A 27,422-nucleotide genomic window follows, 5' to 3' on the forward strand; every position below is an offset into this window, starting at 1 on the left:
TCATTCTATTTTATGTTAATATTACCAACTGTGTGCTGCAATTTGGAGTTTTAGCACGAAAACCTTTCATAGTACACGTTCCCTTTCTGAATTGTCCACCGGCTGTTCAGGGAAACTAAAAGATTAAACAAATCAATAATATTTAATGTGAGCCTTCAAGCCCATTGCAGGTTAGTGTAGGTGCAAGTTAGAGCTGTGCAGGACTATTTTTGGTGTCTACCTGGACCTAACCGGCACCAGGGATAGAGTTAGGTTCCCTGACACTAACCGCAAAGAGAAACCAAGTGGTGCAGGTAAAATTTGTTTAGGACACTCTGGACATTTAATCTAAACCAGAGCAGGTTTTGCAGAAAAAGATATTTATTTATGCATTTTGAGCTCTGCAGCCTTATTGGTTTGTCCCAGATATTCTATGGCCAAGAATTCATTCTTTCCTAGAACATATAATCGCAGAGTAGACTTCCCTGTCACCGAGTACAGTGGGGGCATTGTCATTAGATAGCTTTAAACAGTGCCTAGAGTTAGATGCTCAAGAGTTAGGTGTAACAAGTCGATTGGTGTAATGTAGCCAGCTGCCGCCCCGCCGCGTGCCTGCAAAGCTGGTGTGTTACGCCAAATGGTGGTTATACCGGCTATACAGATATAGATGATTGTCTGCACACTCAGCAAAAAATTGGACACTGTATGCAGGCAGGCAGTGTTAGTTATGGACTAAGGTGGAGACGATTACATAAATTCTTGGGGGCCTATTCAGCATTAACATGTATGTCTGTATCATTCTGCATTTATGTATTCTGCATCTCAAGAGCCAGTGTCCTTCGGCTTAACATATACCATAAATTCCTGATCAAAGTATGAGTATGCATCCCCGATTCGGGGCTAGTTGCAGACAAATCGTGTTAAGATTTATAATTTTTAAGCTACTTCCCATCTCTGTTACTGGGAACGCCACCTTATAAAGTAAAACAAAAACCTGATCTGTACATTGATCATAGTGATATAACTCGACTGATATTCTACAAACATGACTATACATGTACAAGTCATGTAATATGATGTGCTGTGACATACTGTTTTGCTTTTGTTTCCAGTGTGAGGAGTTGAACCGTGAGCTGGACTTGCGGCTTCACCTCCACTCACCCAGGGCCAAGAGAATAGAGATGGACGTCCACAATGTCAGAGCAGATAACTTTGTCTTCTGAATCCCAGCAAATGATGTATGCAATTAAAAAACAAGCAAAAAAACAAGCCACTGCATTAGTTGTGTCCCATAATGATTCTGGCAGCATGTAGAGTGTGCAGTGTTGGCCACATTGTTAAGAGTAATGCTCAGTAAATCTGGGTGAATACCAAGCACATACAAGTTGCAAATGGCTAGCAAATTAAACGTATATGATGACTGCTATCAAGATATCTAAATTCTAAGACTATGGCTTGTAGTCCTCATAAAAAATATTGTATGATTTTTAAAATCCTTCGTGCACCAAAGATGTTTAACATGTATAGTTATAAGGTCACGTTCCACAGTGCAGAGCCTGACTAACTCTTGCTGTTCCCGCCAGCTGAACTGGCCATGCACCAGGAGAGAGTGTCCCGTCACTATAAGGGCATCACCACCGCGCTGAACGAGCTCAAGTCTCGCTTCACCGATCTCAACTCAGAACACAACCGGATGTTTGAACAGTTCCGAGAACACATCGAGAACATGGAACACATCTTCATCAACGCAACCAAGTCTACCAAGTAAGACAGTAGTTTAGGGCAGGCTTACATTCATGTTTCGCATACCATAAATTGTATATAATTGACCAAGGAACCTCCTTGCCCTAAATTGTTGGTTGAGATACACAACTGATTTTATTTAGTTTGTACATTGTATATACATAATTATGGTGTCAAGTGATAATAGATTTTTTTAATTATCACGTAAATTCTGTTTTCAGACTTGTGTCCTTGACAAACTCTCTGCAGACTTAGCCTCCTTCGCAGTCTTGTTGGGCGTCGGCGAGGGACTTTTTGCCACGGAAAGAAGGTTTCGCGCTCCAACAAGACTTGTTGGAGCGCGAAAACTTCTCTCCGTGGCAAAAAGTCCCTCGGCAGCAAATCGTCCCTCGCGGCGGCATATTACTCGCGTCGCTCAGAGAAAAAATTACGCCAACGCCCAACAAGACTGCGAAGGAGGCTACTGCAGACTGAGTTAGAAAAGGTAAGCTGCTACAGTGATAGAATATTATTTTTGGATTCTTTTGAAGTCACTAATGTTATAGAGTGCTATGTTTTATCATACTCCCTCTACCATTTCCTAATGCATCATCCAAAAGGCAATTGGACTATAAATTTCCTTTCAAATGAAGATATAAAACTTTTCATTCAAAAGCCTATAAAAAGGGTGGCACTAATGGTATTTAACAGTTTACAAACTATAAGGATATAATTGTAATGTGCATAAGAAATATTCCTTATCTGGAGCCATTCGTGATATAATTGTCTCTGAATGTACATCCCCAGTTCATGGACACCATCAGAGTCTCCCTGCGACAGTTCCGCGGTTTCCTTGACGACACCCTGGCAACACTGAGGGAGTCCAAAGCTCGCTTCAGGATGTCCTTCAAGTGAGTCTCATTCATTACAGTAACATCAGATTTGTGCATAGCTCGATTTTCAATTCAAATACTTTCAAAGTACATGTACCGGTATTGTAGCACTAGTAACAGTAGTGTTACACACTATTGTCACTTGATATTTGAAAAGACAGTGAATATTAACAAAAACTTGTCTTACATGCCAATTAAGGTTATATTGTTCTATTGGTTCATGAGTGACACTAAAGAAGAGTGGTGGATGTCACTTGAAACGTCCTGAAATTATCTCCGTAATTGATCCAGTAGTAGAGTTTGACTTTCCTATGAGTATTGTTTAACTGGATGTCTAACCTTCATCAACATATTAAAGTTTAAAGTTTAAAAATTTTGTCAAACTGTTTCCTTTTCTTTATTCTATTCACAAGGATTTATGAGCAGTAGCAAGCACAAATATGCTTATAAGATCTTTTGATCAAGAACATAAAACATACAAAATACAGGTTGAAATAACAAATACATAATGTGCAACGAACATTTTTCTGCCGTCCGTCCCCACAGACTGTTCTCAGATGGAGGTAACTTCTCTCCTGAGGAGATAGAGGAGTACAGGAAGAAGCTGGAGAGGATGGCTAACAAGATCGACTCAGCCGAGGGGTTTGTGATGGCTGACCTGGAGGGTATGGAGGCCAGGAGGCTGGACCAGGCCACAGAGGTCGTCAACAAGTTTGAGCACAGGTGACTGGCTGATGTCTTCAGCAGTAATGTAATGCCAAATGCATTATTACATGTATTAACCAGTAAACAGGCCATGCATGCCAATAGCCAGGATTTTGAAGGGGGGGGGGGGGGTTCTTCCCACTGTCTGAGGGACCTGCGAGGTTCCTAGGGGGGTCTGCGGCATGCTCCCCCGTAAAATTTTGAAAGTTGAACCCTCTGAAATGCCATTTCATGCATTTTTGATAGGGCTTCAATGAAAAAATTAGACATAACTTTTTATTCAGTGATATTAAAGTGAGCAGTTTTTGTATGATTCCAGTTCCACTGGTGATGCGAATCAGTCCATCTTTAAAGAAAAATCTTGGACCTTTAGATCACAAGTGGACCTTTAAGCCTTGTGGCTACGGGCATGCCATGCATTTACTTTCATAAATCAGGTGATGTACGTGACAGTAATAACAATAAGTATGTATAATTGATAGCCAATGCAGTGAGTGATGATGTAATTATATTCCACTTAAAAAAGATAATTATCTGCACTCCCCACTCACGCACAGAAGACAACTAGAGACTAGAGATGGGCTTGGTGAAATTTTAATGGTGTGAAACATTGGAATCCACGGGTGGGTGGGGGGGAGAAACTTTTAAGGGTTGTAGAGTTACAGTTACCGGCAGTTCTACGGAGCCGTGCTGTCACTGCCGTCGGCTCTGATCTCAAAGATGACCTCTGGGTCACGCGAGGTCAGAGGTCGGCAGCTAATTAGGTGATTTTGTCTTTCGCCAAAATACTCACACTGCTACATGTAGCAGGCTGCACCATGTTCAGGCGACAATCTCTATAATAGCCATCATAGCTCTGTCCTTGATGCTGAAACTGGAATCCACAGTCTATAGTTGTGCAATTTATATTAAACATGAGCGTATGGTTAATGGACCGTTCCAGATCCAACGCATCGAATCCTTTTTCGAATCCCTGTTCTAATTCGAACACCTCCGTCAAACTCAGCGCGGGAAATCTAAAAGCAGCAAACTGAGTTGATATCTGCTTGATAAAAACTGCTCGTTTTACATGTGAAACTGAATTTGTGACATTGCATCCACTTTCAAGTTGATTAAGGACGTTCTGTTATTCTTCCATTTGTTCATAAGCCATAATTATTGTTTATGTCCGTGTTTGCGTGCTTATTTTTCTACTTGTACCACAAATCCCCTATAACTTATAAGTTGCGCCCTCCCTCGTGAGTCCCCGTGAGTTTTTATTTCCCATTTCGTTTTCCCAAGCTTGTATGCAGCTGTGATTCATGCAGCAATGCTACTGAAAACCTGTAACAGATATAAATGTACTCTGTTTCACACATGTATCGGCTGTTACACAGCAACCGGGCACTCTTGTCCACCTACCGTGTGATGTTATGCGGCCGATCCCGCGTCTGTATTGAGCGAAAACATTTTGCTCTCACTGAAACTACCTCTGTCCCCTCCTAAAATAATTCTACTCTGCGGATGTACCGTTCAACAAATATAGCTTAACCAATTTTTTTGTCTCCTGTGAGAGTTTTTCGCTGCCGAAAAATCGACCGTAAAGTTGGGCTGCAAATCCGACATTCTGGCGGCGGCAGTCGGTACGGCCCTTCCCGCACTGATTTTGACGGAGGTGTTCGAGTTGCTAGGACTTGCTAAGGGGGGCGTGGCTTATGGAACGGTCCATTAAATGTGCCAGTAACAACTGTGGTAAGTTGTGAGTGTAGGATACATTGCCAAAGTGCAGCTCCCCCCTGTGCTGCTTGCCCCACGCATTATATTTGTAACCCCAGGTTCAAGAACCACCTGATGGACCTGATCTTCATCGAGAAGGTGACTCGCTGGTTTACCAACACACAGGTCAAGATCAAGAGTGAGGTCAGTCTACACATGTTTGATTTCCTTCCCCATATTCTTCTTTTAGTTGAAAATATCCAAATCCTTATTATGCATGGTTGCAGTCAGTGTTGAAACAAATGACATCCATGTATGGGTAATTTGGGTATGACAGGCTCTCATGTCTTACCTCCTTTGAAAAACATCACTACATCATTCTCTTCACTGATATATGAATTGGGAAACACCTTTGGAGTTCTTCATTTGCAACTACATGTATTGGCTTTCTAGTGTTGCTTCTTTATTTTCAATCCATGATTTTCTATGTATCTTAATGGACATAACTACAAAGTTTAAATTGGTAACAGATAGGATAAACCCAGCAGTTCTTGCCAGTGACAGAGCTTGTTTGCTTCCCCCTTTAGGTCCAGGAGAGTAACACCCAGTCCCAGACTCTCCACAACCACCTGAACCGCCTGGAGAGGAGGATAGACGCTGAGAGAAACCTAACCCTGACAAGGAGGTAAATAATCCTTCAGTTTAACACAGGAAAAGCTTCTCTTACACCAGATGGTTGAAATTAGAAGATTTTTATTGTTGATTGCTTGACAGAGCAGTCCCCTTTGTAACTTCTCATCTGTGTGTGTGCTTGTGTGGTAAACATCTTTATTAAGTCAAGGCTTAAAAACCTTGGTTGGTCCCTTAAAACAGATCAACAGTGATCAAAGGTTAGATGCAGATTCTATGGACTACACTATGATGCTGGCTATCAATAGAGCAGTCAGTCACCTTTGTAGCTCCTCTCCAAGTGCTATGTTATCTACCAAACCATGGTATTCTATTTAACCCTCAACAGTACACCTTCCCGGACTGATTAATCTGTACACCTGGGGTCCACGCGGACCCCAGAACAGTTTTTTGCTAATTTTTAGAAATTATCAACATGCTACCAGCTCAATTGTTTTGCAAACTGATGTGGGAACGTCTGTGTCCACATTACATACAAAAATCATACATTTTGAACTTTTTCTATTTTTTGGTGAAGAAAAGAAGACAAGAAGAAATACCCGATTTTTAAACCCATTTCAGACTGAAGGGGCTTTTGAGGCCCAACTTTGATCTCAGATAGCGGCTAAACGGCTTGCGCTAGAAGTATCAAATTTGGAGACCTTTCCTAAAATGTCTCTGGAAAAAAGTTCATATTAGTTTAATACTAGTAAGTTGATGTTTTTTTGTGTTGCCATGGCAACGGGCTATTTTTTTGAAAATAGAAGTAATTTTGGTTTAAACATAAAAATTTTCTGAGTTTTATATTAAATTACACTTCTTTTCCAACATTAATAACATCTTACATAATTAAATATAAGTTAAATCATTTAATATGCATAGAATATACTAATTTGATGACGTCATTGGTCAAAATCCAATATGGCGGACTATATTATTAGCTCTGACGTCATATGACGTCATAATTACACCAAAGTTATTAAAATTTAATTCTATTACTACACCATTCTCTGAAAACTTGGTAGACATACGATGAGTGCATAAAAACATATAAAAACGGAAATAAGGTAATGTATAAGAACGCCAGTGTATCCATTATGATCGAAAGCCGGCTGGGGTCCACGCGGACCCCAAAAGAAAATCAGATATAATTTTTTTTATAAATGGTAGAAACGGAGTTTTATGCACTGTATTAAGAGACAACTTTGTGGGTAACAATTACCTAAAATTTCAGAAAAAAATCTTTAGAAACAAAAAAGATATTACAGAATATATAGTGCTGGGGTCCACGCGGACCCCAGGTGTACTGTTTAGGGTTAAGATAAACAAGTTTCACCTCGTAGATACTAGTAGTAAGTCACTATATGTTCTCCATCGTCCACAGCAACTGACCCCCCAGCAGCTGGTAGACTACATGGCGGAGGTAATGGAGACGGTCCACGATCGCAGCCAGTACCTCAACTGTCTGAAGGAGTCCGCCCCGCCCCCCGAACCCGCGCCTGCGCCCGCCCCCGCACCCACGGGACGGGTCGGCTTCGTGGACGATGCCCTGGTGCAGCCTGGGAAGGGAGGCAAGCAGGTGGCGGAGGATGCCTCCATAGGTGTCATCAAGAACATTCTGAAGTACGGTTTGTGAGAAACTAGCTGTCACACTGCAACACCCATCATTCTGTTCTGAATCAAGGATTATCATTGAGATATTTTCCAGTTTACTTGTTAAATGAGAAATCTATTGTGCATCCGTCTGGGTAACTAAGAACAGAACTGGATGTTACCAGTGATGAAAGAAGAAATTACAAGAATTGTTTTCTCGGTAGATGGAATGTATTAAAAAGTGTGTTAAACTTTAACTGTTTCCCCCCAGGGATTGACATTGAGAAGTTCCCCACAACGAGACCTAATTGAGAGTTGTTGCAATATCAAAGGATCGTAAGCTTCTGTGAGGGACATGTTAACTTTACAATCAAAGTTACTCATAAGTTTCACATTTCCTTCCACTCAACAAGTTCAAGTTGTCGCTGTCCAGTATTGCTGACTAGAAGGAGGCACAGCTGACCAGCGAGACAAGATGGACAGAAAATTGGACTACCTCTGTCCAGAAAGTAAAGGACCTGTACTGACCAGACATTGTGTCCATTTACACTGTATATTTCATGTAGAAAGTTTGGCTGTCATAAATAGATCTTAAAATGTTCCTGTTGTAGATGTTGGGTCATCTTTGAGTGTACAGACTGAGTTATCATTGGTATGCAGTAGAATTTATGCACAATTATTCGTCAGATTCACTATGGGGGACAGAGCTTAACAAGAAAAAGTCACAAATACATGTATTTGCTTGACTGTTGTTCTCTCCTACCAATTTATGAGGGAGCCTTGGAACAGTTGGATGATGTAAGCATTCCGTGTGTACAGCAGTTGGAAGACATATTAAGCAAGTAAAGCAACTGAGCGACAAAAGCATTCCATGTGTACATAGTCCCAATACTTTGTATATCTTGTTATGGGTTCACCACACCACGAAGTGGTGTGGTGAAACCATATTGCTTTTTCTGATGTTTCTTCTCCTTCTTCTCCTCCTCCTTCTCCTGCCATTTTTTAAATGGATTCAGCTTCTTCATTTTAGGGCCTAAGGTCCTGAAATTTGGTATGGAGGTACAGTGGGCAAATACCCCTAGGCGTTTTTTAAATTATTGTGATACAGGCTTTTAGAATGGTTTTATTTGAGTTTTTTGGCTGTGTTATAGCAAATGTATTACTGTGTTAGTTTGCCTTGTTTACCACGTTTGGGCATGAGTCATCACAATGGAATGCAGGGCATCAACCAATAGGCATGCAGCTTTCCTCTATACTTCTTGCTGATTGGCTGTTGGGATTTAACTTGATTAACACCTGCACAGAGCATTTCCACCTGCACAGAGCATTTCTTGCTGATTGGCTGTTGGGATTTAACTTGATTAACACCTGCACAGAGCATTTCCATACTGACAGTATGTCTGTATTCAAGTGTTTTGGTAGGTATTTCAAGCTTTCCTGCTCCAGCATTGGAATGCCGGGCATGGACGTTTTTTTTTTTTATTTTGAAAATCAACAGTTTGCATTATACAATTAAAAATCCTAACCAATAAAGTAGGGAATAGCTATCCAACTGTTGTTTTAGTTGTATTTTACTTCATATTATAGTTATATCAATGTAAATCATTGTTTTCCCTTGTGTTTCTCATTCTTTCCCTGCCATGTGGTAAAATGTGGTGAACCCATCGCTGTATTTGCTCCAAAGCAAATATTGGCCTTTCTAGTTTGAACTGATTTTTGAGAACATAATATTGACTTGAAACTATAGATTTGTTTTGTAGATGTACCTTCAGTGTGTTTCCAACCATAGGACAGATGCACTATAGACCAGGTTCATTGCCTGAGGATACTTTCTCTTCATATTTTGTAAGGCTTGTAAGTTGTATATGATACATGCACAGTACATTTGTAATAAAGAGACAGGTGTATTCTTTATTCTGTACAGCAATGAAGAAAGTTGATTTTGGATTCAGAAGGTGAAACAGAATAAAATTTTGACTCAAATTCATAATATCTGTATCATAATACCTGAGGCATTTAAGTAATGTGGGGGCAATTTGCTTGACAAATCAAGCATTTACAAATTTTAGTTTCTCTTTTTTAACTATGTCAAAAAACACTAACTTTATTTCCACCATATGCAACATAATTCTTAGAAACCCCAACTACAAACCAGTCAATACAAAGGATACAGACACACATTGTGGGTACTTGAATAGAAGCACTTTTTACCTCCATGAAAAATGGAGGTATTGTTTTTGGCGTGTATGTCTGTGTGTGTGTTTGTGTCTGTGTGTGTGTGTTTCCGCAACTTTGTAGTCAGCATAACTTCAGAACGCCTTTATGGATTGTGATATTTGGTATGATGGTAAGTCTTGGAAAGACAAAGGTCAAGGTCAAGTATGGGCCTCCTGGTGGATGACCTTGGTACTGCAGCAGAACTTCCGGTTTTTGTATCTTTTGTCCTGAACATGCTATGGTCTTGATTTTTTGGTGACAGATAGCTTGTCCTGTCAGGAATAAGTGGCGTAAGTTTGGTCCCCCTAGCAGCTTATTCTGGAACTGAAGGTTAGTTTCTGGTAAAAACTTTCAAAGCCAATAAGTCCAGATTGGAACAACGTATTTTCATCATTTTTGGTGTGTAGGTACCTGAGAGACAGTTGTACATGATTAAATGCAAATTATGCAAATTAAGGACTTCGTTTGCATAATTAATGAGGGAATTCTATAATTACAGTGTTTCATATAATGGTACTGCTATACATGTAATCTATTTAATCTGTGGCAGGCGGAACATCAACAGATACCAATTATGCAAATGATGACCTAATTTGCATAATTAATGTGAAAATTCTGTGAATCCTTATTGGTGAATGATGGGAATTTTATACCTGTAACATGTGTAAGTTACTTAAAGGTTTGCATCGCTATGCATATATTATGTTAATGTAGAGGTATTTGCATAATTAATGAGGACATAATTAACAAAGCAGGCCCATATTTCATGGAGGTATGAGATCTCGGAACTCTTGTTATGATTTTTTTTTTGCTTGAGCTGCCATTGAATCCTGAAAGCAAGATTTGCACATACAAAGGAAATATACATGTATCTCTCTTAATAATCCCTTGTACTCGCACGTTCTAGAAGTATACATATCACAACGTTTCTCATCAAGACATTTTCATGTTCAATATTGCGCGTGAAACATCACATCTTGGAGAAATATTGTTCTACTTTCCTGAAAATTTTGTTGGTGTTTAAACACTCAGGTACTTTATGAGTGGAAACAAGTGTTTGCTGTAACATTGGACATTCTGAGGAAGCTGCTTGGACGTTTATGACAAAAGTGACTTTGCTAATTTTTCTCCCGCCACCAGATTTTCTGCAAAAGCATGCATGGCTTTACGAACATAGAAATATTAACACCCGGTCAAATGTATGTAGACAACTTCTTCACCAAAAGCATATATCTGAGAAACTCGCCTTCATAGTCTAGATTACCTGGTCTCTTTCGTGAATTATATAAACATAACATGTTTAACATCATCATGATTACATACCAGACATGTAGATATTTCAACAATTTTTTTAATTGCTACTAAAATTGCATATCAAGTATAGTTATGCACCTTTCTTTAATGAGCTGAGTAATACTATCTCCTTTCCGTTCCCGTCTAAGATACTCAAAAGAGTAACAAGTTAACGTTATAACAAAGAAGGTAGAGTAACAAGGTAACGTTATAACAAACAATATACTAAGTGCTGATATAGTATAGATGATAACACTTCTGGCACACGAAATATTCGCATATACATTTTGTACACATCTGCAAAGGGCAGATGCCTTATGATTGGATAAGGCACCATTTTTTCTAGCGTAACTTCTGTGCCCTTTTCCTGTCATGTGTCTGTCTTGTTTTTAAGACACTGAAGTGACATAAAAAAAACCTCTGGGATATGCCCTTTGGTACATTGAAGTTTTCCCTAAACATTTCTGATAGTAACATACTTCACCAAATTAGAACAGTACAATGCTGTTACAGGAATGAACAGTAAATGTCACGGTTACTACACTTACGCTTGCTACGTCACAACCGAAGCATTCAGATTGTGTGCGTTTAACGTTAGTCTGATGACTCTGAATACATTGATTATTCTGCACTTGCACGTTTACGGAGGTGACTTGCACATAACACCTTGTCTCGAAAAGGTCCCACCACCTTCTGTTACTGTGTATCACAATGGTCCATAACACACATCAGCTGGATCACACTTGCGAACTCCAAACCAGCTACTGGCAGAACCTAATGTCTCTACTACTGCTCTGCAAGTAGCTGGGTTAGAAGGGGCTAACAAGGGAATATGTCCTCGTATCTGTACTCCATCTCAGGAGAGTAAGGGTACAAGTTTCCCGAGGAGTTCTCCTCTCTCTCGAGGTTCTTCAACTCTTCCTCGAAGAAGAACTTGTCCTGGCCAAAGGCCGGTTTGAGCTGGTCTAACCAGGTCGCCTTCTCGTCGTACTGAGCGTGGAAGATCTGGTGCGTCCACTCCGGGTTTCTGGCCTGAAAAACGGAACACAGGAATATCATTATGTCTGACAATGGACGGTCAGTATTCCACTAGATATCAATGTGCCAAATGTGTGAAATGACGCGTACAAATCAAAGTTACAATCCATTAGAAACAATCGTCTAAAAAATACTAGTACTGTTGAGGCTGTGTTTGCTGAAACGTTATTTTTGGTCACTCGAGATATGTTTTCGTCTTTTCCGGGTCAATGTTTTGGAGTGATAGTGAAATAGCTCACATTGAGATTTTACCCTCAACCTTATATAGTTATAAACCTACTTGTAACATCTTCAGCACGAAGACCTTCTCGCCGGCAATTTTGGACACGCCGAGCACGTGAACTTTCCCCGGTGTGGCTGACATGGAGGGTCCACGCAGGGTACGGCCCAGTCCCGATACCGAGGAGAACGCCTGGTTGTAGATCTCCACTGCTCTCGCCAGGGGGACCTGGTCATAGAACACATCGGAACACACTAAGCTTTATCATACATATTGATTGGCTGTGGCATAATGAGGTTCCTTCTGTGTCTATGATTAGCCCTCACCAGGCCTAAGGGGGTTGGGATCATAGTAGAATTCTCCAGGAATCATCCAAAGACAGGGTCTGACTAGCCAGGGGAGTTGGTTCACTGTTAGGGTTTCATTTGCCCCTCGCGCACAGGCAAGTGAACTCTACGGCGGCCAAACTCCCCTGGCCTACTAGTTTTCCTATTTCAAGGATTAAGGCTCAATTTTACTGTTTTAAATCCGTGTTAGTCTGGTGGAGACTAATCTAAGATAGTGACAGGTGTCAAGATTAGATAACGGAGCTAGGTCATCCATTTAAGGCATTCCATACTGGGTCGACTATATTAAGGACATCCCAGGGCTAGGGACCTTTGCAGTGGCTTCCGTCCTTATCTGAGAACACGTGAGGGCCAAGCGTGCATGCTTTCATTGATTACTAGACTATTCTAAGACTCTGGGACTGGAGAGTATGAGATGCCATAGTATTATTCTTGTCTATCTATTAGCTAGAAATGTCGTATCGCACTTGGGCCATTTACTTCTCAACAGTCAACAGCTTTAACTGATTGGGTGTTCAATGCCAATAGAACACAAAAACTACTCTCCAAACAGAAGTGTGGGTTTTGGGTTATTTTTGACGAGTTATTTAGCTTTTTTATCAGGGTTTCTTTTTTGCACTGGAATCAATAATGTCCTTGCTGGAATCTTTCTTTGGGATGGGTCAGAGTACACAAAAACACCTTTTAGGAAAGTAAACTGTGCTGGGGTAAATAAAATAGTATCGCTACCTCGAAGTAGTGCCTCGCGCCCGTATCTCTCTCCACGAACATGTAGTACGGGATGACGCCGAGCCGGGTCTCGGTGCGGACCAGGCGGGCCCACGTGGCGGGGTCGGCGTTGACGTGGTTGACGAGCGGTGCCTGTGCCCGGATCGCCGCGCCCGTCATCCGCAGCCGCCGGATGGCCTCCTGCACGGTCGGCGTGGACAGCTCCCGCGGGTGGGTGAAGTGGGCCATGATGGCTAACTGTCGACCTGACTTCACCACCTGGGAACAACAGGATCAGAAGTGATGGGTCACTTGATCCTGGTGAAGGGCCCCTTTTTTCTACGGAATATTTTATAATTCCTGGCACTGCACGTGTTTGAGACTTTTTTTACAGAACATTTCATAATTCTTTGCACTACGTAGAATATTTCATAGTTCTTGGCACTTTGTACATGTATTCAGAGTATATGTTATATATCGGGCTGGTAATACTCTCTAAACAGAGGTTTGGGTTTTTGTCGTGTTTTGAAGCTTTTTACCAGGCTTTCTTTTTTGCACTAGTGTCTTTTTTTTTTACGAAAATTGGTCTTTTGCCTCACCTTCTCGAATATGCGCAGCAGATCGTCCGAGTCTGTGTCGGTAACGTAGCGGTAGGGCCAGTAGGCCAGGGACTTGGTGCCGATGCGGACGGTGGAGAGGTGGTCCAGACACGGGTCCTTCAGCAGGGGGAGGATGTACCCGCCTAGCCGCGTCGCAGACATCACCATCGGGTCCCCTCCCGTCAGCAGCAGGTCGCTCACGTGCCGGTTCTGAGGTTTATATGTAAGAAATAGCGCACATTTAAACACAGTATAAAACGATTAACGCAATATCAGCAATACGACTGCTATAACTTAGAATGTGTCTTAGAATGTGCATACTAAGCTTGCTGTCAGATATAATACAAATTTCAGACATTCAGACCGTACTTGCAATACAACAATCTATTGCCATCTATTTTTTAGCCCTGGATCCAATACCATCGTCTAAATTTGTAAATGACTTTTATAATATTGATTTATATTGGTAATATTGATGATAAAATGTCTTACCCGCCGCAAGTAGATTTTAAGCAGTTTTGAGTCATCAGACTGGAACTGTTGGGGACTAGAAATGTACAAAAACATACACGAACTATTTACAACCATTTACATCAACAATGTATAGTTCTTATTTTCCACTAGACAAAATTTGTAACGATTTAAACCACACAAGAACACAAATACTAGTATCTATATAAGAAATGAAGAGTCGTGGCCTGTTTAATGTTGGTCAGTTTGGTACATGTATTCTGTGTTGTCCGTAGTATAGTCTCAACCTTATGTCACAATATATATAGAGACGGAAGACGGTAACTTTCTATCTTGCTGCTCTGATTGAAACTGAACAGGTTTTGGAGGTTCTCCCGGTATTACCTGCCGACAGACGTGAACTGTGCCCATCGGAAGCAGTACGTGCAGTAGGCGTGACAGAACTGTCCCTCTGCCGGGAAGAACAGGACGGTTTCCCGGTACTTGTGCTGCAGGCCCGGGAGAGGGACCCCGTCCACCCGGGGAACGTTCAGCGTCTTCTGCTGGGCGGGGTGCGGGTTCATCTCCTTCCGGATCCGCTCGGCCTCCCGCTGCAGTACCGTGCGTGGAGCTTTGTTCTGCAGCAACCTAGAACAGGAACAACCCAACAAACCTTGTTGAGCGGAGGTCTTCTCTCAACGTTTCTTGCGGAACAGACTGATTTGGTGTTAACCGTCATCTCCATTTTTCCTGGTTTTCCCTGGTTGAGCTAAGTTCTAGACTAGTTAAACTTTTAATAACCCACCATAACGCATGCAAGAAAATGTTGAAGACAAGCGACTTTCACCATCCCATTCCTTTTCCTATGTAGTATTAACAGAGTTTCACGAGCTCGAGCAGAGAAAAGCTTTATACTATTTCTCTTTGCTTCATTCTACATTTCTCTTTACATGTAAGTCAGTAACTACATCTATCGGCAACAATTATACTGATTTCCCAGGCTAAAATACACTGTACTGTACAATTCATTAGCAGTACAGTATCATGATAAGTTCTCTATTGCCGACTTTGGCGCTCATATGCTGGTTCTTGTCATGTTGTGCTTGGTTGGTGAATTGCGTTGATTTTTTTTTACCTCGACTTACATCGGAAGTATTTCATCTCCTTCCAGAACTATAGAGGATGCTTATGACTAATCTCCGAAAGATCGAAATCGACTGCCATGTATTTCCTGACTTGACGAGAGCATTATCAGTCAAATTTTCCCTCCAAACAACTCCTCGAAGAGTATGCTCATCGAGAGAGTCCTCCCCCAACCCCTAAAGTGAATGATGACGGTGAACACCGAATCTAGTCCCTTCCTACAACATTGTGTACAAGAACCGTTACACTTATACATTGCAAAGATGTATGGACAGAATGGAAACATCTTACTGCTTGAAGACAGCTTTCAGCTGGCATCAGGGATCCACCGAACAGCGTTCCCCGGCTGTAAGGTGTCGGCTCCCAATACTGCAAACATACCAGGAGGTAACCCACACCGAAACATCACACACTTCGCGCTGCACAAGGCAAGAGCGAGGAGACACAGAACAAAACCTTACATGCCCTAAAAGCTAGTAATGACGCCTAGAGGGGCTGATTGTCACCACGTTTCCATTACGAACAAATTTCCTAGTCTCTACCAGACTAACAACGTGGGTTTAAAAATCAGTAAAATTTAGCCCAATAGAGATTGTGGATTATAAATGGGATTATACCAAGATGGCGGCTAGTAGCAGACCATTGAACCAGTAGCTCTCTAAGATTTCTCAAAATTTGCTCCAAATTCTTAGTTTTCAGGTCTAATTACATGTTATTTCTTTAGAACAACATTCCAACACTGGACGAAGACGATTTTAGAGGATAGTGAAGCTCGGATTTCGCGGATGTTGACGGGATTGTGAAATAACATAAAAACGAACAGAGAGAGATACGCGCGCAACGAGAGCCCCCCTCCCCAACCAGGAGCGACTCACAAGTTCGACCTGGTTCCGGCGCTGAAATTGGCAGGAACAAGGTCCAACGTTGGAATAGGGAGATTCCGAACGTCATGTAGCAGCCAGGAAAGGGCAGAATTCAACACATGAGGACATTTTCGAGCCGGAAAGAGGAATTTACTCGAGACAAGAAGGAAACCACGTGCAACGTTAACGGGCGCCACTCTCCGTAAACAAGTTCGCACACGAGTACACAACCTCTACGAGGGAGAAGGAAGTTTCCGAACGTCAAAAAAAACAGAACAAGATGAGGCAGGACTACAGCAGAGAGGAAAAAAAAAACTATCTCGACAAAAACAAAATGGCGGAAGGCGGAAAAGTCGGAAACCGAACCAGAAGCAACAATGTAACTGTAAGTACATCTTCACATGAGCAATTTGGAAAAAGAAATGGCACAACCAGTAAAAAAAACAAGCAGATAGAACCACCATAAACACGTGCATCTAATGAAACATACAATGTGGAGAATGTGAGAAAATTGTAAGGGACACGGACAAACCAGTTGAATGTGAAATCTGTTTAGAATGGTTCCATGCAAAATGCGCCAAGGTCTCGGACAGCTTATATAGTGTCATCTCCGAGGAACCCGACGAGTGTCATTGGTTCTGCCAATATTGCAAACGTGGAGCTAAAAAACTGTACTTCAGAGTAGTTGCATTGTCGGGTGAACTACAAAAAGTGAATGAAAGACTACATGAAGTTAGCAAGGAATTAACTAGAACTAGAGAGGAAGTGAACAACCTCAAGGACACAGACAGTGTACTCGAAGCTCGAATTCAACAACTAGAAAATACTCAGCAGTCCACACTCGATACTTCAACAGAGCTAGGGAAGTTAACAGAGGACCAGATTGTGGAAAGGATTGTTGTCAAAACTACCGAGAAAGTAACAAAATCAGTGTCAGACAAAGTCGACCGCAAACTAGATGAAAGAGAGGACCAAGAATCTCGAAAGTTAAACCTCATTGTGCATAATCTTCCAGAAACCGAATCCAAACAATGCGACACTGACAGCTTTGCTGAACTAGTTAAAGATGAGTTCAAACTGAAAGTAAACATCACCAACGCCCAGAGATTAGGCAGACCTAACAACGGGAATCCAAGACTGCTTAAGGTAACACTGGCTAACCTGGGGGAGAAAAAACAAGTATTGGCACTGGCAAAGGATCTAAGAGAAATTTCACATGCGACATATAATCAAGTATACATACGACCAGACTTGACCAAAAAACAGCTCGAGGAATCAAAAAACCTAAGAGAGCACCTGAAGATCCAGCGAGAACGGTTTCCACAAAAAAAGTGGATGATCAGAAGAGGAGAAGTAGTAGAACTAAAGTAGCAAGAGATGTAACTCCATAATGAGCAAGTACGACGAACTCTGTGCACTACTGAATGAAAAGGACTACGGCATTATTTGCTTGACGGAAATAAAACCAAAACAGGGAGCGTTACCAGACAATCAGATTATGCAAATCCAGAACTATGACTTGTTTACAAGTGATCTGAGTGCACCAGACACAAGAGGAACATGCATCTACATTAAGTCTAACCTCGAAGCCAAGCAAGTAACCCCCACAACGGGATACCAAGACTGTACATGGGCAGCTATACAAGGTAGAGGCAACACGTCGATCCTAGTCGGCACTATCTATAGATCTGGGTCACCATCCTTGGCAATTACACGGGACTCAGAACTACATGAAACCCTAAAGTGGGCAACTGCATGGTATGAATACATCACATATGCTTATAACCGGAGATTTCAACCACCCAAGTATTAGATGGGACCCATTGCCTCACATCCGGAACACACATGCTGAACATACTGACAACCCAGCGTCAAAGTTTATCGAGTGTATCAGAGATGTGTTTTTGTATCAACATGTGACGCAACCTACTAGGTACAGGAGCAACCAAACGCCCACTCTTGATGACTTTATACTTACAAATGAGGAAGAGATGGTACAGCAGATTACACATGTGACGCCCCTGGGGGCAAGTAAACAGCACCAATCAGGAAAAAACATTGTTGAAATATGACAAAGCCAACTATGAGAAGATGAGAGAAGACCTAGACTTAGACTGGGACCAGCTGTTATTCGGCAAGTCGACACAGGAGGCCTTTAACGAGCTTCAGTCTAACATTACTAAAGCAGTAAAGAAACATGTCCCAAGAAAAACAATTGACTGTAGAAAAACGAGACTAAAACCGAAATGGATGAATAAAAACTCCTATCGGAAGACCAAAAAAAGCACCATGCATGGACAAAATATCTCAACACCAAGAGCACACGTGATTGGGAAGCGTACAAGAAAGCGCGAAACGCGGCCACTCACACAACTAAGTATCCACGTAGAAACTTTGAGAAAATGCTTGCTAGAGAGGCCAAAACCAACAACAAAGCATTCTGGAGCTACGTGAATAGCAGAAGAACAACCAAATCACAAGTAGGACAACTTAGGGATACACATGGGAATATTGCGACAACAGATAAACAAAAAGCTGAACGATCAGTATTACAAAACATTTACACATGAGAACCGGGATAATATCCCAGTATTCCAGTGCCACCAAGGCCCAACTCTGGAAACCGTAGAAGTGACTGAGGACCTGGTGTACAAACAACTCAAGTCACTAAGGGCAGATAAATCCCCAGGGAACGACGGGATGCATCCTAGGATACAGAGAGAACTTGCACATGTGATTGTTAGACCACTGACCTCAATATTTCAACTAAGCATTAACAATGCTGAACTTCCTGACCAATGGAAAGAAGCCAGCATCACCCCGATTTACAAGAAGGGAGATAAATCGGACCCAGCTAACTACAGACCAGTGTCACTCACTTCGGTACCTTGCAAGATGCTGGAAAGACTCATTTCTGACGCAATAATAAAACACATCAGGAAAAATGACCTCAACTGTGCACAACAGCACGGCTTTACCCAAGGCAAGTCAACGGTGACAAACCTGCTGGAGGCACTAGATGTATGGACGGAAACTTTGAGTCACCAAGTACCTGTCGACGTCATATTCCTTGATTACGCGAAGGCGTTCGACACAGTGCCACACGAGAGATTGCTAAGGAAACTTGAGTCACATGGGATTGTGGGGAAACTTTTGCAGTGGATAAGAACATTTCTCACATGCCGCACGCAACAAGTCGTGGTGAATGGCAAAGCATCCAGCCCTAAGCATGTAGCAAGCGGAGTTCCGCAAGGGTCGATTCTAGGCCCGCTATTATTTATGATCTTTGTCAGCGACATCCCCGCAGAGCTAAAAAAACTTTGTATCACTTTTTGCTGATGATACTAAAGTATATGCAGCGGCGCAAGAATGTGAAGATAATTCCCACAGTGAGTGTCTGCAAGCCGACCTAGGCAACCTCCAAGAATGGTCAGAGAGGATGCAGATGAGATTCCACCCAGATAAATGCAAGGTACTACATCTTGGTAAAAACAACCCTCGTCATGCATACACCATGTCAAAAGCAGATGGCACACTGCATAGGATAGAGTGCATCGAGGAAGAACAGGACTTGGGTGTACTAATTGACAGCAAACTGAGCTTCAGTAGCCATGTACAAATCCAAGCCAACAAGGTCAATAGAGTACTGGGGACTATCAAATACACTTTCAAGTACCTGGACGAGGACTCTTTTATGTTGCTATACAAGAGCCTAGTCCGCCCACACCTCGAATACGCTACAGCTGTATGGTCCCCCAGAACCAAGAGGGACAGAGACCTGTTAGAAAGGGTACAGCGAAGAGCAACAAAGCTAGTGTCAAGTATAGCCCACCTCTCATATTCGGAAAGGCTAGCAGTTCTGGGACTACCAACGTTGTACTATAGAAGGCAGCGAACAGATGTGATACAGCTGTTTAAAATCACACATGGGCTAGACATGGTGCGTACAAACCAGTGCAAGCTGTGCAACAGAACGACACTCACACCCAGCAGTGCCACTAACACCAGGGGTCACCAATACAAGTACCAGGTCCAACTGGCAAAAGGACAGAGGTCAAACTTCTTCTACACACGAGCGATTCCAGCCTGGAACAGACTGTCAGAGAGTACTGTATCCAGTAGTACTGTGAATCAGTTTAAAGCAAGACTGGCGATCGAGTGGAAAGATCATCCGGACCAGTTCCAGTACAACTTCAGCTACTGACTGCCACTGCCGCCAAAGCCAGGCCAGCCTCATTACCCTAGATGGTACCTACTGGCTGATCTTCAAGGTGAGAATTCAAGGTGAGAGAGAATAACTTGCCTGGGGAGTTTAGCCACCAAAGACTCTCCTTGTGAATTATTACCCCTTTTTGCCGAATTCTATGATCATTAAACCTTCGTATAGGAAGGCCTGGTGAAGGATATTCTACCAATTTCCACCCTCAATGTTGACAACCGAATAGGGTGTTTGAATACTAGTAGGTCATATCCTATGAATATAGATAACCGCCGTCGCCATTTTGGTGGGTGTGTAGAACCAAGATGGCGACTCAGGTAGTGGAGTTTGTCGTACTATTATAAAGGTCTGATACTCCCTAAACATGCGCAAGACAACAAGCGGACATGTTTAGGTACACGCCACATTTCTCATATTAATGACTCAGCAAATGTCTTTTTAGGTCAATTTGGCCATCCCTTCGTGGACTACGAGTTTGTTGTACCCTTTAAACCCACCAATATGGCGTACGCTACTTTAAGCCACATCCACGTGTGATTGCACACACATCCCATAGAGTATTTAACCCATTGCGAATCATAATATACATAATGTACAATCGTCGTTTGTTACGGCCTGAGCTTTCTGAGCATTGTAATCCTTGGCAGCGTTGGTGCATAATGTCCAACTTTTTTGACACAAGTACAGCCAAACTTTACATGTCATTACTTCATTTCTACAGGATGCCAACAGGTGGGTGGTATTCAACCCCTCTGAGGCTTGGCGAGCACCGACATAAGGGAAGAAGGCTAAGCTCATGCTACAGTGTACATGTACATACATCCGCAACAGGAAGTTTTAGACAAACTATCTCCAGTGACTCGGAACAAAAGTTACATTGAACTTGTATCTGATTTTACTTGTGTACTTCGTTAGGCCTCGTTGAAGATGTCTTCATGACTGAAAAATCTAGTATATCAAATGACGGATTTGAAAAAAAAAAACGATTTTAGCAAGGCGTTCGATAGAATTGATCATACTCTTTTAATCCATAAACTGTTAACTTGTGGCGTACGCACTTCTATCTTACCATGGATTTGTAGCTTTCTTATTGACCACACACAGTGGGTTTGGTACCGAGGTGTAACATCGGGTTGGGAGAAAATTGCATCAGGAGTTCCACAGGGTACAAAATTAGGGCCTGTCCTCTTTTTAGTATAATATTATGTAAATGACGCGATGCAACTTTTTCTGAACAGATGGAAGTATGTTGATGATCTAACGTTAAAGGAAAGTAGACTTTTTAGTGAACAATCTTCTATGCAGACAGCAATTAACCAACTTGACACGTGGTCATCAGAAAATAAGCCTTTTCGCAATTACCGGCGCGAAATTAATGACGGGTAATGTCCGCCATTTTTGGAGATAAACACGCCGCCCCGCGCCCCGCGAACATTTAAATCCCCATGTTACTTAGTATGTAGGAAAGGTGTGTACACCTTGGGAAAGGTGTAAGCCGTTCTGGCGTTAGCTTGCGAACGGCTACGTTAGGATAGATCTAATTCTTAAGAATAAACGGAGTTTTAGAGTTGAAAGTAATTAGTACAGACGTGTTTTTTCTGTGTGCTTCGTGTGTGTGTACCGGCAATGCCTGTGTCCTGTGTGTGTGTTTGCTGGTCGTAAGTGAAGATTTTCGTTGCGATTTCGTGCCGAAATGGAGGACGAGGCTGATGGTCCTTCCTTGGAAGAAATCGGTCATTGGAAAGTGCCGGCATTGAAGGCCTTTTTGCGAGAGAGAGGACTCAAAACAACGGGGAGAAAAGCCGAGCTGCAAGCTTTGGCATATACAGCGCCGTGCAGCTCGGTATACCCGTGCCGAGGACAGGGCACGATCTACGCAGTACGCCAAACTGTTGAAGGTTAATGGCACAAAACTACCTGATCCCCTACTGGACTTGACCGAAGGGTGGCTGAAGGAAAAGGACGACTGGTCGGCTTCACGGACGTCGACATTGCCAAACTGGTGGCTGCTGTGCGAGGCCCCGTGCGTCAGCGAACCAAGACAGCAGCTCGAGGACGGATCGGAAGACAGCAACACTGCACGATCGTCTCCTCAGCGACTACAAAGAGGGGACAGCTTACTCGTACTCTTACTTGTACTTCGAGAGCAAGTGGATAAATGAAGTCCACTACCACTCCATAATTTGGCCCTGACAACGACGCTTGCTTCGTGATGACAACATGCACTCCGTCCCAGTCCATCAGGAACATCCCCCACGCTTGCTGGGTCGCGAGTCGACAGAGAAGAAATCCAGCAGGATCCTCAGTTCATATTGTAGCTGCTTTGCTGGGTGAGTTGTATTTTCTATATCCCAAATACTTTTTAAAAGGAAGGAGCCGAAAACACGACCAGTCTCCTCAAAAACAAAACCGAGAGAGTTCTGGATTCAGAGTTCAGGAGTCACGTGAGCGAGCGGCCACGTGGTTTGTGGGCCCACTGAAATCTTGTTGTTGGATCTAATCACTAAAAATTTCCATGCGGACAATTTTTTTCCAAATTCGCGTGTTCTCTAAGGCTGGTCACCCTCTCGAACGTATCCACTTCAGGGAGGATTTGTGGGCAGGGACACTTGTTGCAGCTGAACAGTTCTTCAAAGAGTTTGTTGCCCCTGAACTTGTACACAGGAAGATACAGAAGAACAATAACTACAAAACCCCAGAGTGAAGTTCTATAAGTCATATGGTCATTTTTATTCCAACCAAGGAGTTAACTCAATGTTCCAAAAAATCTTGTTTCACAATTTCATTGTTCAAAAATTCATTCAAAAATTTCATTGTTCAAAAATTCAAGTTTCATGCATTCTAGTACAAAAATGCAGTAGATATAGTGTTGGATAGTTATACACATGTATATAGATTATAGGGTAAACTCATACATTATTATGTCCTTGGCATTTATTTATGAAGTATTTCCCCGCAGTGAAAAACATTGACAAACAAGTGAAAGATTTCATTTCAAAAAAAAATTGTATCATTTTCCTTCTATGTAGAAAGGCAATCCTTACAACAAGCACTCACTTCATGTATCACGGCGGTCTGTCACTACGGTATTCTTTCCCATTGCTAGGCGCGTACTAAAAGGTATCGGGTTACAAGACGCTATTTTGGCCTACCAGTAAAACACTTGAAACTAAACAAAAAGGATTTAATGGTAAGTTTCGTCAAATTAAAATGAAATTATTGCCTTAACATCCTTTTAATATTAGCTGATTATACGTCGATGAAGGTTAGACATCCAGGTAACAATGATATGCCAAAAAACAGTTACTCAAGCAACTGGATATGATTTTGAAAACGTCAGACGTTTCAGCTAGTATCCACTAGCTTTCGTCAGTGACTGAGAGACCAGAGGGGAAAGCAGGTTTATATACACAACCTGTTGATTGATATGCAAATAAAGTGAAGACAAATTTTTGGAAGTCGAAAAAGGAACAAAAGTCAGACAAGTCAAGACAAGATGATGCAAATTAGTCTGAAAGCTCCTGTTATACAGAACAGGAGCTTAAGTGTGCCAAAACGGACGAACATAGACACCTCCGAGGTGCCCTGGCTAAATGTGGCTACCAAAACTGGACTTTCAACAAAGCGCTCAAACCTTCAGATCAATCGAAGAAAACCCAGAAGTGCAAACCATTGACCAACAAAAACAAGGCCAACATCACCATTCCGTATGTCCAAGGAGTATCTGAGAAACTCCGACGGATCTTCCAAAACTTCAACATAGCCACTAACTTCAAACCTCACTCAACCCTCAGACAAAGACTGGTACACCCTAAGGACCGACCTCACAAGGGTACCAAGGCGAATGTTATTTACAGACTCAAATGTGAGGAGCCCAATTGTAACAACACCTACATCGGAGAGACAAGTCGACCGCTTAAAGTAAGGTACAAAGAACATTGCCGACCTAGTGCCAACGGCTACTCCTCAGCTATTTTCCACCACCTACAACACAACCAGGGTCACTCTTTCAAACTCGAGTCCACGGATGTCTTAGACCGCGAAACACGCTGGTGGGAACGGGGTGTTAAAGAGGCAATATATGAAAGAATGTACAACCCCACCCTCAACAGGGAAGGGGGGCTACGGGTCGATCTTTCCGGCACTTGGGATTTGGCACTCCCAGCCCCGAGGACTTACAACACTTAAGCTCCTGTTCTGTATAACAGGAGCTTTCAGACTAATTTGCATCATCTTGTCTTGACTTGTCTGACTTTTGTTCCTTTTTCGACTTCCAAAAATTTGTCTTCACTTTATTTGCATATCAATCAACAGGTTGTGTATATAAACCTGCTTTCCCCTCTGGTCTCTCAGTCACTGACGAAAGCTAGTGGATACTAGCTGAAACGTCTGACGTTTTCAAAATCATATCCAGTTGCTTGAGTAACTGTTTTTTGGCATATTAGCTGATTATGTTAAATCATTGGTTTTTCCAAATTTCGCTCCGAAAGACGATTTTTTTCGGGTTTCCGACCACAAGTCATGCCATGTTTTTAGGCAAACATCGTTTTAACCTGGCTACGTATATCACCCCAGATCCCCGATTTTTATATTTTTCGACGACTAGGAATAAGATAAAAAATCGTGTTTTAGGGATTTTTTAGTTTCTGATTTGAAGTCTAGTTTTTGTCGACATATTGGTGAAAAAATGATATTTTTTTACATTTTTTGCACTAAATTACCCATAATTCAAAATTGAGGCCATTTTTTAAAAATCCCTAAAACACGATTTTCGGGACAACCGTTACGGTCATTTTGAGCCGTGAATGGGGTATGCTTGACTCGCCATGCTTGCAGGTTAAAACGAGTTTTGCAGACATGTTATGTCGACCAAAAGTATGCATTGTGCTATTCATACTGGTGTAAAGAATCATTACTGTATTCAAGGTCACCCAAGGATACGACAGTAGCTTCGCTACATGTTACAGATCCACAAAAAAATGATAGCGGACATGTATTATCCGGGAAACTGTTTGTATATATAGAAAAGTGTTGTTTTTTATCTGTTGCAAGGCACGTGGGCAGAAAGACTTGTTTTGCCGCTTTATTGTAAATGACCGCAGGTGACCCCGAAATAGAACGCGGGTTCGATTCGAATTGCCCAGATCGAACACGATCGAACACAGTTCGGGTTCTATGACATGTGGGAACTTTGCAGCCCAGATTTTACCACCGTGTATGATACAGTATATGCAATGTAATGATGACTTACATTGCATATACTGATTACTAAAAAAAAAGATGACTAAAAAAATTGATGATGAATATGTAAGCTCAGAGATGTAGACTATGATTAGTATGAATGACACTGCCAGGTTTACTTGATCAGGTCTGGCTGCAGGTTAACTAATGCAGCACAGACCTTGACAATATCATCTGCTGCTGATATCAATGTTATGGGAAATGTACCCCCCAGGATTTTCAAGTCCTTAAGTCTATTGATTGCCCGTTCCACGTGAATTCTCAAGTTAGCCACTTTCTTTGTTTTCCCTACTTTATCCCTAGACCCTATGATGATGATTCCCGTATGTCATTGAATGAAGATAAGTGTAAATTAAGCAAGCTCACGCCTCTTCTGGCTTAAGAAACTAAAAAAAACGCTTTGGTGTCTGCACTGAAGATCTTTGTGAAATTTATTTATTACACGTCCGACCAGTCATAGCATATGCTGTCCCTGTGTGGCACGCAGGTCTAACCACTCTACAATCCCACAAACTTGAACGCATCCAGAAACGTGCCCTCAGAATCATTCTTGAAAATAAGTACACTTCCTATACGGATGCACTCTCTACTTTTGACCTCTGCACTCTAAAAGTCAGAAGGGAATCATTGTGTCTTAAGTTTGCAAAATCTCTGTTGAATTCACCAACGTTTAGACCCTGGCTCCCCCCCCCACCCGCAATAAAGTACATAATAGGGACTTAAAAGGGGGGTTCCGGCTTAGCCTACCATGTATAAGATCTGAAAGGTACAGGAACAGTGCTATTCCCTACCTGGCAAAACTCTTAAAGGAGTACTAACCTCCAGAAGGAGGTGCTATATTTCGACAGGCATATTATTTTACAGTATACAATTAAATGCCCATTTTACGCGCAAGTCTTAAAACGCATCGAATCCAGGACAAATTCTCCAAATACCCTCAAAACTATCCCAGAATACACCACGCTACCCCATTGGTGTCTATGTTTTAAACAAAAAGTTACGTTACAGACCTCATTTCGGGGGCGATAAGAAAAATTCGTACCGTTTTGTGTTCTTTGGTATCTTACCAACAATTGCCCTTCTTGGTGTCCTTATCGCCCCTCATTTATGCCGCAAATATTGACGATGAAAAAAAACGGCGTAATCTAGTTATCCTTTCCATAAGTGGCGTAATCTAATTATCTGTTCAAGTAATACTTACATGCAAATAAGTTGAGAAAATCAAAACACGCAGCGTGAAACTGGCGCTCACTGTATTCGACATCCTGACATTATAATATCCAAGCCACAGGTCAAGCAAAGTAAAGCAAGTAATTTCATAATAATCAGCTTGTTAGTGTGCTTGTCTCCTACCATTTTCGCCAAAAAATATTTATGTTGACCTGAAGTGTATGAGTATTGCGTAAGCCAGAGTTCCCGGATGTATCAATTGTGGTTCAGCATGGGGGAAAATCGTATAAATATCACTTTACAAACATGCGCCGCGCAACTCGTACAAGCGAAATTATGTAAAAAGTCGGCTAGTTATGTATTCATTGCAGCATGATGTATCGGAAAATAGCACTTCCTTCTGGAGGTTAGTACTCCTTTAAACAGTGCTTAGTCTACCTGTAATCACCCAACTACCAATTGTATATATTCTGGTTATTTGGTTTGGTTAAGTTTGTAAATATTAATGATATTTTGTGTGTTCCCTAAAACTACGTAATTCAGCTTTTTGTACAATACTTACGTACGTATTATTAGGCTGCAATGTTGTTTTAGTTTTATGTCAATTTGCAAATAAACCATTTATATATATATATATATATATATATATATATATATA

General features: G+C 41.8%; 2 protein-coding genes across 2 annotated transcripts in view; one reads left to right on the forward strand and one right to left on the reverse strand.

Moving 5' to 3' along the window:
• The first annotated feature begins 1,273 nt into the window (after positions 1-1,273).
• Positions 1,274-3,321, forward strand: LOC109485134. Its single transcript, XM_019788568.1, has 5 exons — positions 1,274-1,289; positions 1,563-1,743; positions 2,179-2,206; positions 2,509-2,612; positions 3,141-3,321. The coding sequence occupies exons 1-5, from the start codon at positions 1,274-1,276 to the stop codon at positions 3,319-3,321; spliced, it is 510 nt and encodes a 169-aa protein (XP_019644127.1).
• Positions 3,322-11,570: 8,249 nt separating this feature from the next.
• Positions 11,571-27,422, reverse strand: part of LOC109485194 (putative L-lysine 2,3-aminomutase aq_1632) — a 20,597-nt gene continuing 4,745 nt past the window's right edge. The window contains exons 3-8 of the mRNA XM_019788643.1: positions 14,534-14,776; positions 14,171-14,225; positions 13,679-13,888; positions 13,101-13,358; positions 12,085-12,252; positions 11,571-11,798 (exon numbers count right to left, since the gene is read on the reverse strand). Coding sequence (XP_019644202.1) covers positions 11,586-11,798; positions 12,085-12,252; positions 13,101-13,358; positions 13,679-13,888; positions 14,171-14,225; positions 14,534-14,776 — 1,147 coding nt within the window. The 3' untranslated portion in view covers positions 11,571-11,585. The remainder of the gene's footprint in view (positions 11,799-12,084; positions 12,253-13,100; positions 13,359-13,678; positions 13,889-14,170; positions 14,226-14,533; positions 14,777-27,422) is intronic.

This window comes from Branchiostoma belcheri, unplaced genomic scaffold (assembly GCF_001625305.1).
Source record: "Branchiostoma belcheri isolate BF01 breed outbred unplaced genomic scaffold, Haploidv18h27 scaffold73, whole genome shotgun sequence".
Lineage (NCBI taxonomy): Eukaryota > Metazoa > Chordata > Leptocardii > Amphioxiformes > Branchiostomatidae > Branchiostoma > Branchiostoma belcheri.

What these genes read in the sequence shown, in the direction of transcription:
- LOC109485134 (XM_019788568.1), top strand. An exon ending in AACGCAACCAAGTCTACCAA is followed by an intron (nt 1,744 to 2,178) that starts GTAAGACAGTAG and finishes AAGACTGCGAAG; the next exon opens with GAGGCTACTGCAGACTGAGT. An exon ending in CGCTTCAGGATGTCCTTCAA is followed by an intron (nt 2,613 to 3,140) that starts GTGAGTCTCATT and finishes CCGTCCCCACAG; the next exon opens with ACTGTTCTCAGATGGAGGTA.